Source organism: Hyaena hyaena, unplaced genomic scaffold, assembly GCF_003009895.1.
Source record: "Hyaena hyaena isolate Hyena2069 unplaced genomic scaffold, ASM300989v1 scaffold_387, whole genome shotgun sequence".
Classification (NCBI taxonomy): Eukaryota; Metazoa; Chordata; class Mammalia; order Carnivora; family Hyaenidae; genus Hyaena; species Hyaena hyaena.
Window position 1 is genome coordinate 603,546 of NW_024081019.1, and position 14,513 is coordinate 618,058.

The 14,513-nt window shown below is 35.5% G+C and overlaps 1 protein-coding gene across 5 annotated transcripts in view; it reads left to right on the plus strand.

Annotated features, from left to right (window-relative positions):
- Positions 1–14,513, plus strand: part of NT5C3A (5'-nucleotidase, cytosolic IIIA) — a 50,366-nt gene that overhangs the window by 26,590 nt on the left and 9,263 nt on the right. The window contains exons 1-4 of one of the 5 annotated variants that reach the window (XM_039251141.1): positions 1,820–1,873; positions 2,582–2,677; positions 6,331–6,385; positions 13,310–13,408. In XM_039251141.1, coding sequence (XP_039107072.1) covers positions 6,350–6,385; positions 13,310–13,408 — 135 coding nt within the window. In that variant the 5' untranslated portion in view covers positions 1,820–1,873; positions 2,582–2,677; positions 6,331–6,349. Of the gene's footprint in view, positions 1–1,819; positions 1,874–2,581; positions 2,678–6,330; positions 6,386–13,309; positions 13,409–14,513 lie in introns of those variants that run through there. The other 4 variants (XM_039251142.1, XM_039251144.1, XM_039251143.1 and 1 more) reach the window with 4 other exon arrangements.

Sequence of the window (14,513 nt, forward strand, 5' to 3'; positions counted from 1 at the left end):
GATGGCAACTATATGTCTTTGGCAACTAGATCTTTGTGTACTGCCTTATTTCCTTAGGATAAAATCCTTAGGGCGTAAAATTGGTGTGTCAAAGAGAGTGTATATTTCTAAAGCTTTTAATAGTATTTCTAAACAGCCCTCCAAAAAAGAACTCTGACTCCAGCATTTTATATTGTTGTTGAGAATGACTTATCTTGAGTCATCTAGTGGTATGTTTAAAATTGTTATCATTGCTGCCTATACTGACATATTATAGGACAATTAAGTCATCATATTCATACATAAAACAGTGTTTTTAAAAAGGATCGCCTGGTTGCCCTTGAGCCTCCATTAGTAGAATATAAAAGATTTTCCTCATCGAAAAATGTTTTATTTTACATTTTCTCATCTTATTAAAATAAGATCGCTGTGCCAAAATTTTAACCTTTGGTAGATACCAAGTTTGGATAATTTGTTAGTGGCCTTTTTAAAATTCATTTTAAAAAATTGGGAGGTTATTTTTAATAGAGCATGCTGCTTCACAAAGTTTGGTTGCTGAAATGTTATGTGGGTTCAATTTCTCTTGAAGGGAGAGGGCAGATATAAAAATTTATTTATGAAAGTGTAGCTTCCTCATGTTCCTGATGATAAAGCTTCCCAGGGGGAAGCGTAACTTATCTATGAGGCCCTGACATACAGTATTAGCATATTGCAGACCTGCTACCCGAGTTAAAAATAAGACTTGTTCTCTTTAAAAGTTAAAAATATTTTTATTCACAACAGTTTGACTGTTTATTTCCAACAGGAAAGGCACGTTTTTCAATTTTTTAACCATAAAAATTAGTTTTTGTTGTTTGTGTTCAAATTTTTTTAGTAAATCCATGCATGGTCTTGATAAAATTTGCAGTGTAGGCAATATGAAGAGAAACATAAAAGTAAAAAATCACTTAAATCCCAGTGCCCTATAGTAAATGCTCTTAACGTTCTAGTGACCACACTTAACATGCATCATGTATTTTTTCATGTGTGTTAAATGAATTAGGTAATCTTTTAAAAATTGTGATAAAATATACACAACATCAAATTTACTATTTTATCTATTTTAAATTTTTTTAGTGGTTATTTATTTTTGGGAGAGGGAGAGAGAGAGGTGGGCAGAGAGGGAGACGGAATCTGAAGCCGACTTCAGGCTCTGAACTGTCTTCACAGAGCCCAAAGCAGGACTCGAACTCACAGACCACGAGATCATGACTTGAGCCGAAGTTGGATGCTTAGCCGACTGAGCCACTCAGGCACCACTGTCTATTTGAACTATTTTTAAGTGTACAGTTCAGGGGCATTAAATACACTGAGCTTGTGCAACCATCACCACCATTGTCTCCAGAACTCTTCATTTTCCAAATTGAAACTCTACCCATTGAGCAGTGGCTCCCCATTCTCTTCTCCTCCAGTCCCTGGCAACCACAACCTAATTTTTTTTTTTTTACCTTCTATTGAAATATAATTTGATACATAAAAATGCATATACCACAAGTACACTACCAACCAAAACACAGGATGAGGAAGGGAGTATTTGTACGTGTTAATATGGAGGTTCCGGTTTTCTTTGCCGGGCAAAGGTTGCCAGCTCTAATAGTACAGATTTACCTTCTCTTAACTGTCACATTAGTTGAGTTGATCATTTGCTGGAGACTGGCTGGTGACTAGCTCAGAGCTAGGAAGTGTCACCCAGAGCATAATAAAGCACTGTGTAGTAATGCGTCACAAGACTGTTTTTGCATAGAGCTTAGCCAAGACTTTGGAACCGCCCCCAGTTGCACCTTGTGCTATATTAGTACTTCTCAGACAGGAAGAATTTTCTTTCGCTGCCGTAGCTGGTCCGGTTACTTTCAGGGTAAGTGTGTACAGTTCATGGAAACAAATGAGTTTCTTTTGTTTAACTTTTTCTGACTTTTATTTGGTTGAGTATCTTGGTGAAATTATAGGCATTTAAAAATACAAATTAAGGAAATAAAAACAGAATAAAGCAGTATAATGCAAAACTTTAACATTTGCAAGGATATGAATATGTATGACTTTGCAGTGTCTTGGGTCTCAGAAATTACAGTTTATAGGATCTAATTTTAAGAGCTTGTTTCACATATAAATGTTAAATAAAAGCAAAGTACCCTCAGATATCTCTTCTCAAAGGAAAAAAAAATTGTAAGATCCAATTTTGTTGTTCATTTAGTTGCTGTGTGACTTAATTTTGCTGATTACCATGCTTTGTGTCCCTAGGATTAAGAACCATTTATTATGGCTAATAGGAAACAGTTTTTATTACGTGCCTGTGATTTTTAGCCAAGATATCATGGAGTGGAATTATACTGGTGTGTTTTAGGAACTGGTAAAAGCTGGCTCATAGTCTCTAAGGTTTATAAGAAATTGTGTATTGAAATTTAAGATTCAAACATATATTACTTTAAAAGCCTATAATGTTATGGCTAACTTAGACTTAAATAATTGAATTTACCTTATTTTTTATAGTTTTTTTTTAAATCAGGAAAATTAGATAATACAGCACACCATTTCTTAAAGCAGTTTACTTGGTTTTTATTGGCAGTCTATATCCAAGCCCTGCATCTCTGGATATTGCTTACCACCTATGTTGTTGTTCTAGGACAAATTCAAGGACAGAAGAACTCAGAGTGCCCTAAGGGTAATCAGTATAAATTACTTAATTTCCATGTGCCTTGGTTTACTCATCTTGAAAAATGATATTAGATAGAGCAATGGGGGTGGGGGAATATATGAATAAATTCTAAGCTCTGAAATTGTACATTTTCTTAAGTGTCCATAAAAGTCTGACCAATTTTACTATTTAAGGAAATTGGTATAAATTCCCAACTTTTAAATAACTAGCCTTTGAAATCTATTTTCCTCTATCTGCTTCTCTTCCCTTCCCACCTTTTCCTATTCAGTTTCTTTTTTCTTTCTCCCAACAGGCTCAGGAAAGACCTGAGAATGTTTAGTTTCATTTTTGGTTTATGTGTGTACTGAGAAAGTTTCAGTTTCTAGTTGGCATATATTTTTTTCACTGCTGCCTTGACAGTCTACTTAAGGAAAATTAGTTAAATGCTTCACGAGACTGATTTACAATGCTACTGAAATAGCAAACTTAAGTTTGATTTTTCTGTGAGCTAATCACCCTAAGAAAGTGTCATTATTAAAAATGTAAGCTGTAACACAAGTGATACAGGTTGCTAGAAAAGTGTAGCAAAACTGGATTCATTTGGAAGTTTAGTACTGTTGCTGAGTGATACCCTGTCCATGTTTTAGTAATACACATCTTTTCTTATATAAGTAGTGTGCAGTTTACCATCCAACGTTTCATTACCTTATCATTGTATAGTGTAAATGTTTCTGCAAGTATCACGATAAAAGCAACATCACAATTTTTTGAACCAACAATGTTAATGAATTTAATCTTTTTCACTTTTCACATAAGACAGAGTCCAGTGGGCCTTTTAAAAGTATTCTGTTTGCATTCAGATACTTTAAAACTTGTATAAAGGCAAGTACATTTTTTTCATATAGACGTAGAAATTTTCAGTCATTGATTTGTAAATATCTTTTCAAGGTAAAGTTAATATCTCAGAAGGAAATACTATGATAGCTAAAACTTTTCAGTTACCCAGTTTGTGCAATTCAAGCGAAATTCTTACCTCTTGCTTCAGATTCTTTGTTAGTGAACACTGCTAGAACAGAGACCTTAACCTCATAGTAAAAGCATACAAAGTAATTATTCCAATCTCCACATGTTCCAGTCCACATGTAAAATTCCAAAGACTTTAAAACTTCAAAACTTCCTGTGAAGAGAGTTCATAGTTCCAGGGTAGTATTTTCTATTTTTGAACATGTCTTCTATGCTTGATGTGTTTATTCCAGCAGCTCTTCTCTTGAAGCATCTGCAACAGATGACTGTTGGCAGAGTAGGCCAGAACATTATATACCAAGTATAGGCTTACAAGCCTATTGGTTTAAAAATACCCTGCCCTAATTTTCAATGTCTTCCTCAGTGCTAGAATGCTGGCATTTATGCCTTAGTCTTTACACTTTTGTAATGATAGAAACAATGGGTGATTTTTGTATTTGGACAATAGTATCACTTTATGTGATATTATCTCTGAACAGATAATTCTGGTCAGATTGCCAGTGAGAATTGGGAGGAGCAAGGATCTTGAGTTGAAATTTACATGGTATCCATAAACTATTAGGTTTACTTATCAAAAACAATGTCCTAAAATTAGCTATTATCAAATTTGTTTGTTTGTATGTTTTTAAATAAAATATGAAGAGACCATGAGAAAGACCATTACTTTTTTTACTTACTAACAGTGGCTTTTTTTTCCTTTTTTTATTACTAAACATAAATGGTCCAAAAAGAGACAAAATTGGGGGTGGGGAGGTGAAGAGGAATTGGGTTGCCTGGCTCTGCATAACATGAAGATATGAGATTACCAGATATTAAAATGTATTCTGCACTGCTTGAATTCTGTTTTCCTTTGGGCTTTTCAAATGTTTCAGAGTACATGGTGTTTTTGTAAACTCTACTGTATTTTTTTTAATGTTTGTTTATTTTGAGAGAGAGCGCGCGTAAGCAGGGGAGGGTCATAGAGAGGGAGGGAAAGAGAATCCCAAACAGCCTCCACACTGTCAGTGTAGATAGAGCCTGATGCAGCACTCATGAACCATGAGATCATGACCCGAGCTGAAATCAAGAGTCAGATGGCTAACCAACTGAGCCACCCAGGAACCCCAACTCTACTGTACTTTATATAGTGCTTTCAGAGAAATGTAGACCCCTTTTCAGATATTAAACATCAAAGGAAAACCATAAACATATTGTATGCTTTAGTTTCTATAAATGAAGAAACTTCCATGACATCTTTGTTTATGAGGATTGACAGAAAGGAAGGGTTACTTCAATTTAATTACAATCATGTAAAGACTACTAACCCCCAGACTACCATTACAATTACATTTTGGGGGTAGTAATCAAAGCTTTTATGAGTTATATAGAGTATATAGATAGATAAATAGATACTTCTGCAGATACTACAGTATTTTTCAGATGTGAAAAATTGGAAGTATCTTACTATTTGGAAATACTGTTTACTTAGCCGTAAGATGCCACTATCATAAAACCATTAGCTTACTAACAGCCTTTCTGAGAGAGGGGGGAAAATACCTTTTTATAAAACATTTCCTAATTTTATGCATTTAAAATGAAGGGGGGAGGAACGAATTTTAGAATTTGAGAAAAATGCTACAATACATTTTAATTATAAAGAACACAGATATAATGTCCAAATTTTAAGAAAAAAGCTTTTTCCCTTTTGACAAAGTTGCCCTTTTTATTTTATTTTTTTTAAGTTTTATTCATTTTGAGAGAGAATGTGTGAGCAGGGGAGGGGCAAAGAGAGAGAATCCCGAGCAGGCTCTGCACTGGACATGGGGCCCAGACCCATGAAACTGTGAGATCATGATGTGAGCTGAAGCCAAGATCTGGACACTCAACCCACTGAGCCACTGAGGCACCCCTAAAGTTGCCCTTTATAAATACTGCTTTAAGTGAAGTCATTGAGGAACAAAAGTATGTAAATATCCCTAAGACTGATATTGCAAAAATGAAAAAAAAATAGAATAATTATAAGAAGTATTTTATTAAGAGCTATTTTAAAAATTACTTCTTTGGGTTTAACAAACTGATATGTATAAATTCCACCCAAACCTGTAAAATAATCAGTTAACAAACACTATCATATACTTATTCTGACCCAGACACTGCTAGATTCAGACACAATTCAGATATGAGTCACGTCATTTCACGAAATTAAAGAGTTTAATATGGGAAAATTAAAGAATAAATTTTACTTTTGTATGTTTCTCAAGTTTTATTCATATAGTCCTTCATTGAGTCAGTAATAGTAATATATAATTTTCCCACAAACTTCATCCTTCTATGTAGAGACAATGTTGGTAAAATATTCTTGTAATAAAGCATTTTCTTGCAAATGTAAACTTTCACTTGAACTCTTTCTTCAAATCTTAATACTATTTAAGTCCTTATAGGAGAGCTACACATTTTTCATACAAATTTTTTAACTCCCGCCTTTGTGAGATAGAGAAAATCTTTGCTGAGCTTCTTAGGAAAGAAAAAAAGTTGCCTTCACGAACTTGGTATTTAAATCAAACCAAAAGTACCACCTTACTATGTCATTAACATACAGGAACAGCCTGAAATATATGTATGTCACGTATACTTTTTTTCTCTCTCCTTTACTGTGACATCACCTGGGGAAAATCCAGAAGATTGGATAACCAAGAAATGCCTAATCAAGACTCTGCTGTGCATGTGAAAATGGTGGGTATTTGAGTATTCCCATTTCCACTTATTAATGGTGAATCTTCACCACTTTCACCTCTGTCTCTAAGCAGATCATTAATTATGGGACTGTGACTTTATGCAGATCTCCCTTCACAATGTTTCACAAACAATAGAACCTCAAATATTTGTTTTTTTTGTTTTTTTTGTTTTTTTGTTTTTTTTTAATGTTTTATTTATTTCTAGGAGAGAGAGAGAGAGAGAGACAGCGTGAGCAGGGAAGGGTCAGAGAGAGGGAGTGACAGACTCTGAAACAGGCTCCAGGTTCTGAGCTGGCAGTCAGCACAGAGCCCGACGCGGGGCTTGAATCCACGAACCGTGAGATCATGACCCAAGCGAAAGTCGGACGCTTAACCGACTAAGCCACCCAGGCGCCCCTGAACCTCAAATATTTGTTGAATTAAATCTCAACTTTGAAAAATTTTTTGCTTGAAATATGAGTATTATGGTGTTTCTCAGCATATGAAATGGTTACCTGATTTCTTTTTGTGCTAAATTTTCCTTGCCCAGCAATAACACACTTAAAGCATGCAGCATGAGATGTTTTATATTCAGCATCTGAATTAAAGTGACAAATGTTTAATTAAACTTCTTGTGTAACAGTAGAGTTCATTGCTTTATAGACATTAGGATAAGGAAGGAAAAATATAGGCTTTGGAGTCAGAACTGGCTTCAGATCTTAATTTAGTCCTTAAGAGCTGTGATACCCTTGAAAGAGGGCAACAATCTTAGCTTTAAGAAATGGTGTGAAACCACTAAACTCTTGTTGTTTATTCATATTCTTTCCCAGCTTTATTAAGCTATAATTGAGATATAATTGACATTATATATGATTGTGAGATACTTAAAGTATACAATGTGATGATTTGAGATTTGATATACATTGAGAAACCATCTAGTTAGCACATATATCACCTCACATGTTTACCTTTTTGGAGGATGGAAGGGAGAACATTTAAGTTCTCCTCCCAGCAAATATCAGTTATATAAGAGAGTGTTATAAACTATGGTCACCATAGCATATATTGGATTTTTAGACCTTATTCATCTTATAAATGAAATATTCTTATTTATATTTAATGGAAAAGTATGTAAAGTGCCTAATAGCACAAAGTAAGCACTCAGTAAATGTTAATTATGTAAGTAGCATTTACTTGCATACATGAAAAAAGTTATATGTCTTCTATATTCACAAGGGTAAAATCCTAAAAATCACAATTTCCCCCTCTCTTTTAAAGAGGACAGCTGTCCCACAATCACCTTATATTTTCTTTCTGTTTTGTTGTTGTTCTTCCTCTTCTCTATTTTTTTCTTCTTCTCATTTTCTTTTTTTTGTTTGTTTGTTTGAGTCTGTAAACCAGAATATGACTTAGCATGCAAACAGCTTTGTGTCCCAATTAATAAATCTCTCGTTCAGCTTAGCTGTCCTCATCCAGGAAGTGAAGGCTGACTCAAAATACTGAGTAAGCTGCCATTGGTGTAGTTATTGCTGTTAGAATGGAGCATATGAAATTGGTATGCTTTTTGTATGTTGAATACAAAACATGGGCAGTTTTGTTTGGTTCAGCCAAATACATCATTCAGCATGGTCTTTGCTTCTATTGCCTGGTCAGCATTTGATTAGTTGCTATTGAACATTTCTCTCTTATATGTAAATTAAGTCAGTCTAAACTTTACTTTTTTTTTTTTTTGCTTGAGTTGATTTTTTTTTTAACCAAAATGAATACTAGTGATATAGGAATGTCCAACCATATGATCTGTTGTTGCCTGAGTCCAGAACCCTCTAGCGTGTCTTCTTTGTAAGTAGCACTGGAGTCAACCCACAAAGAGGCTGTTGAAGGAAAACAAGCCAAAAAAATTGGTACATATTTATATACTTTTTACTATCACTGCATTAGTTTGCACAATTTTTACCTTGGGTTTGCTTTTCTAAAATTGTTGATAACATCTTTTAGGTTGACAGTTCCTTAGGATGTTATTCTTAACTTCTTATCATCTGTCTCCGAATCTCTTTCCATACTTCACAAACGCACACGTGTGCGCACGCGTGTGCGCACGCGTGCACACACACACACACACACTTCTCCATGTACACTAAACTTCTAGACAAACAGAGGTATTATCTTTTTCCCACATTAGACCCCTCCACTTTGACTCTTCATCTCAGTATATACAAATCCTGCTTAGCTTTGAAAGCCTAGCTTAGTTAGCTCTTCTTCTTTTGGCCCCAGTGGAAATAATCTCAGTCTCTTCTGTTCCTCTTGCATTTTATCTGGACATCTGGGCAATGGATGACTTATTTGGCCTCCTATATTACAGACCATGTTAGAGAACTTGCAGTTGGAGCATAAGATGTTTATCTTACTAAAACTTTTGTATCTCCTACAGAGCTGCTTTATACTTAATGACTACACAATGAATGAATCAAAGAATTTGGCCTATGCTCCCATAATATAGAGAAAGGCCACATATGTGGTAGGCAGGGGGAGATGGCTATCACTATAATTTAGTAATGCATAATCTTCCAAGTAAATCATAGAGTCATCTATGTATGTGAGTGAATGTACCAGTCTGAATAGGTGGCTTGGATCTAAACTTTTTATGTAGCTACATGAAAATTGTAGTGCCCCCTCCTTTGTATCAATGTAGTAATGATCGAATCCTGTGTGAAGAAGTTGGAGTCGTCCACCTTACACATAAACACCGGTGCTGCCTGCGAGGTGCCTTCCCCCAGGCCTTGGCGGCCGCAGCCACCAAGGATGACCTTCCCAATTCCAGAGCTTCAGTGCTGCGGGCCTTAAATTTAAAAAAAACCCTTTCAGCATGGAAAAAAAAATGTAGTAATGAAGTCTTTTGCTTGCCAATATGAACATTGGAAAACAAAAAAAATACTCACCCTGAGAACTTTGTATATGTGCTGCCGAAGCGAGCACACGCCCTGAGAACTTTGGACAGAGATCCTTAAGTCATTTAAACTAATGTTTATTGGGCCATTTTCAGAAAATACAGATAAAATTAGGCCAATTTTGTACAATGCAGATCTCTGTTATATCTTATCTCAGTGTATCTGCAAGATAAAGATAATGTCAAATAATCAAGTATTTCTTTAGAGTTTTGAATGAAACTGTATAACTTTGAAATCAGCTTTTTTAGAAATCACTGCTTTTTGATTAAGGAAATAGACTAATGATAAGAGATCGTTTTATCTGTACAAATACATTTTATTAGAGATCAGCCAGAATACATGTATTTTAGATTTTTGTGAGACTATCTTTAGCATTGATTCAGATTTGGCTCCAGTCAACCAAAATGCTCTGATTCTTGTCAGGAAAACTTTGCTCTTTCAGCATTTTACATTATGGCCTTATGATATGAAATTTTTTTTTGTTTGTAAATAATGGACATTTTAAACCACTTATTTGTTTTCCATAGAATTAAGTTGAAAAGTTTTCAGACAATTCAAAATAACTCGCCTTTCAAACTTGAAGGATTGTTATTTTAAGTGCTACGGTGTGTTTTTGTCCAAGAGAAATATGGAAGAAGGGATTTGAGGAGGTAACTAAAGTATGTGATACATGGTGAATGTATATTCCTGCAGTATACTTCTTAATGTTCTGGTATTCTGATATTCTTTAACACATTTCATATAGTATTTTAAAATTATATTTCTTAGTTACATTCTAAAATATTTGAGTAAAATGCCCAGTATCTCCACTTCCTGAGAAATATTTATGATATACTTTGGTGACATTATATGTGTATCATGAAAGTGGGGGGGGGAATGTAAGTATTATTACCACATAACCCAAAGCAGATATATTATCATTTTTTAATTTCTTATACCTATACCCTCTTTCCTATTGTGTTCTTTGGAGAAAGTTGGTGCTCTTTCATCTGTTTTCATCACTGTGATTTCTCCTTGGTGCTCTTGGGTATTTACTACTTATTTATCTGAAACTGAATGGCTGTGTGTTGTACAGAAGCAGGATTATCAATGCCTCCAGCCTCTGGTTGTCTTTCTAACAGTTGTTAACCTAGCAGAAACTGGCCTATTTTGAAATAACCTTGGTACTTTTTTCCTATCCATTATCTGAAACAGGTCATCTTATGCTATTGAAAAAAAAACTTTTTTCTAATTAATGTATTATAAAATGTGATTTATATGAGGCAGGACATCTTCGTCAGTATGGACACACCGAAATGTTTAATTCTCTTGGTGAAAATATGGTTAGTGACATATATCGTCTGTTGCTTTCATATCTTCTGTTGTTTTTAGTAATGATTTAGTTATTAAGTCAAACATAGGCTGACTACTACACATCTACCACTTAAGGCAGACATCAGAGCAGAATTTAGTTGTTAGGAAATGAACTTCCTAGTTGAGGTATTTGTAAGGGAGCTACAGAAGTGATGTTCTAAAGCAGCAACAGTTTCTAAAACTCAGCAGGAAAGCAATAGCGTTGTAAGTGCTGCTGATCATCATATCTCTGACATCTAGTATCTGACACAGTAGATACAGGTAAATATTTGTTAAGCAAATTAATGGATTAATAAATAAAGAAAAGGAGTATACCAATAAGTGCCTATTTGCTTTTCTCATCTATTGGAAAACCACTATAAAATAAATATTTAGATAACCTTTATTCTGTTGATACCTTTATTTTTTTTTTTAATGTTTATTTATTATTGAGACAGGGAGTAACACAGCATGAGTCGGGGAGGGGCAGAGAGAGAGGGAGACACGGAATCCGAAGCAGGCTCCAGGCTCCAAGCTTGAGATGTCAGCCCAGAACCTGACGCAGGGCTCGAACTTATAAACCATGAGATCATGACCTGAGCCAAAGCTGGACGCTCAACTGACCGAGCCACCCAGGCATCCCTATTATGTTGATACCTTTAATGTCTAATTAAGTTAAAGAATCTCTCTGTATACCGTTGCATTGCAGGTTATCCTATACTGTTTCAGTATGGCTTTTTAAAATTAAGTGTATTGTAGTATCTTTTCATTAATGGACAAAATGTTAATGTTAACATTTCTCTTTCCTGTATGTTCATGCATTTCTATTTCAGTCTTAGGAAAACATTTTAGCCTTTTCTGATTTTCTAATTTTGTTCATTATGTAGAGACAACATAGGACCTGAGAAACTTAACTGATTACATGATCTTGGAGCAGAGAGATAAGGTCTAGGGAATTTTTTATAACAATGTCTGTGATACACATGAAATATGTTACTTTTGGTAGTAACATACCCAGAATAATAGCATATGAAGTAAATAAAATAAATAAAGGATACAAACCAGTATAGAACCTTAATTTGGGGTTCTCTTACCATCTTATCATACTGTGGAGCTATTAACTACCCCATAATTCCCTTTCCCCCCAGTCCTCTTATGCAAGTGCTGTAAGAGCACTGTGCTTGTGCGTTTCCCTGGTCAGTTTCATTCTCCCTGTGATAGGGTAGAAAAAAGAAACAATATTTAACATTAAATTGTTGAGCACACTAAATCCTGAATAAACCAGCTTAGTAGCAGCCTAAACCCTGTGGTCTAATTTTTTTTTTTTAAGTAGGCTCCACACCCAATTTAGGTCTTGAACTCTTGACCCCAAGATCAAGAGTCTCATGCTGGTGATCTCATACTTTTTAGTAATTGTCTTAACTTGAAATAAATCCTTTTTAAAATTTAGGCCAAGAACAGTGAAATTATTTGGAATTTAGGGCAATAAAGGAACAAAGATACTGAAGCACCTTTTCAAGTTAAATATGTTTAAAATATACTAAAGTACGCTTGAGGAGAATAATACTTTAACATTTGTTACCTTTCTGCTAAGATTTTTTATGTAAATAGAAATATAAGCTAAATCTCAAACAGAAAGGGGTTTTTAAATTATTTTTAAATATTTTTTTAATGTTTTATTTATTTCTGAGAGAGAGAGAGAGACAGAGTGAGCAGGGGAGGGTCAGAGAGAGGGAGATACAGAATCTGAAACAGGCTCCAGGCTCTGAGCTAGTTGTCAGCACACAGCCCTCTGTGGGGCTCGAACCCATGAATCGTGAGATCATGACCTGAGCTGAAGTCGGACGCTTAACTGACTGAGCCACCCAAGTGCCCCTAAATATTTATTTTTAAGAGAGACAGAGTGTGATGTGAGCGGGGGTGGGGCAGAGAGAGAGGGCACAGAATCCAAAGTAGGCTCCAGACTCTGAGCTGCCAGCACAGAGCCTGGTGCAGGACTTGAACTCACAAACCATGAGATCTTGACCTGAGCTGAAGTAGGATACTTAACCGACTGAGCCATCCAGACGCCTGAAGCAGAAAGATCTTATAAGAAAACTATCACAAAGTTCAGATAGTATCCATTTCATTCTGGGATTTTATTTTGATTAATGAATTCTGTTAAAAACATTTATATAGCTGTTTATGAAATAATACTAATTTTTAAAAGCCAGATACAAAAATATATGAGAATGAGATAAACAAGATAAACAATGCTTGTAATCATGGACATCAGAATAATAGAAAATATATTTAAATGTTTAATTGCTTATCTTCAGGTCGTAGAATTCCAAACAGTGTTTATTTTCTTTTTTTATATTTTTTCTGTTATTTCTGTGGTAACCATGTATGACTTTTATAATTACAAGAATTACACTTTCTAATAATATATTAAAAACATCATTTTGCCTTAATCTTCCAGAATAAAACTGTTGATGTGCTCCAAAAAAAATTTTGTGTGTATAAATGGTAATTTGATATGATGGTTTTCTTTTTTCTTTTCTTTTTTTTTTTTTTTTTAGTGCCTCACCATTTTTAGATCTTAAAATAGTATAAGCATCTGCTTGCTATCAAAAGAACCTGGGAAAAGGGGAATTAAAGATAGTTAAGTTCTTTTTATATTTTAGATGCCAGAATTCCAGAGAAGTTCAGTTCGAATCAAGAACCCAGCAAGAGTAGAAGAAATTATCTGCGGTCTTATTAAGGGAGGAGCTGCCAAACTTCAGGTAAATAACTATTAAGAAGTCTTTATTATTAAGCCTTTTTTTTTTTTTTTTATTTCTAGAGAGAGAGAGTGAGCAGGGGAGGGTCAGAGAGAGAGGGAGTCACAGACTGAAACATATTAAGCCTTTATTTTTAATGTCCAGGCACACTCATTCATCTCATGTTTCGCTAAAATCTGAGTGAATACTAAGTTCTAAGCTAATTAATGCTGTGCATAAGTATTAAACCATTTTTTTAAAATATTTATTTAGGGGCACCTGGGTGGCTCAGTCGGTTGAGCATCTGACTTTGGCTCAGGTCATGATCTCGCGGTCCGTGGGTTCAAGCCCCTCAACAGGTTCTGTGCTGACAGCTCAGAGCCTGGAGCCTGTTTCGGATTCTGTGTCTCCCTCTCTCTCTGCCCCTCCCCAGCTCGTGCTCTATCTCAAAAATAAATAAACATTAAAAAAAATATTTATTTATTTTTGGAGAGAGCACAAGCCTGGAGGGGGACAGAGAGAAGGAGACAGAGGATCTGAAGCAGGCTCTGTACTGATAAGCTGACAGCAGCAAGCCCAGTGTGGGGCTTGAACTCATGAACCGCAAGATCATGACCTGAGCCAAAGTCAGATACTCAACTGAGCCACCCAGGTACCCCTAAACAATTTTTTTTTTTTAAATGTTTTATATATTTCTTGGAGAGAGAGAGAGACAGCGTGAGCAGGGGAGGGTCAGAGAGAGAGGGAGTCACAGACTGAAACAAGCTCCAGGCTCTGAGCTGGCAGTCAGCACAGAGCCCGACGCGGGGCTCGAACCCATGAACCGCGAGATCATGACCTAAGCGAAAGTCGGACGCTTAACCGACTAAGCCACCCAGGCGCCCCGACAATTTTTTTATTGTGTATTGATTTTGAGAGAGGGAGAGAGAGAGTATCAAGAGGCTCACCTCTGTCAGTGCATAGTCTGATGCATGGCACTATCTCACCAACCGTGAGACCATGACCCGAGCCAGTACCAAGTCAGATGTTAAACTGACGGAGGTTAACATCTCAGGCACTTCAGTTTTTATTTTATTTTGTTTTGTTTATGTTTTTTATTTTTGAGAGACAGAGAGAGGTAGCGTGAGCA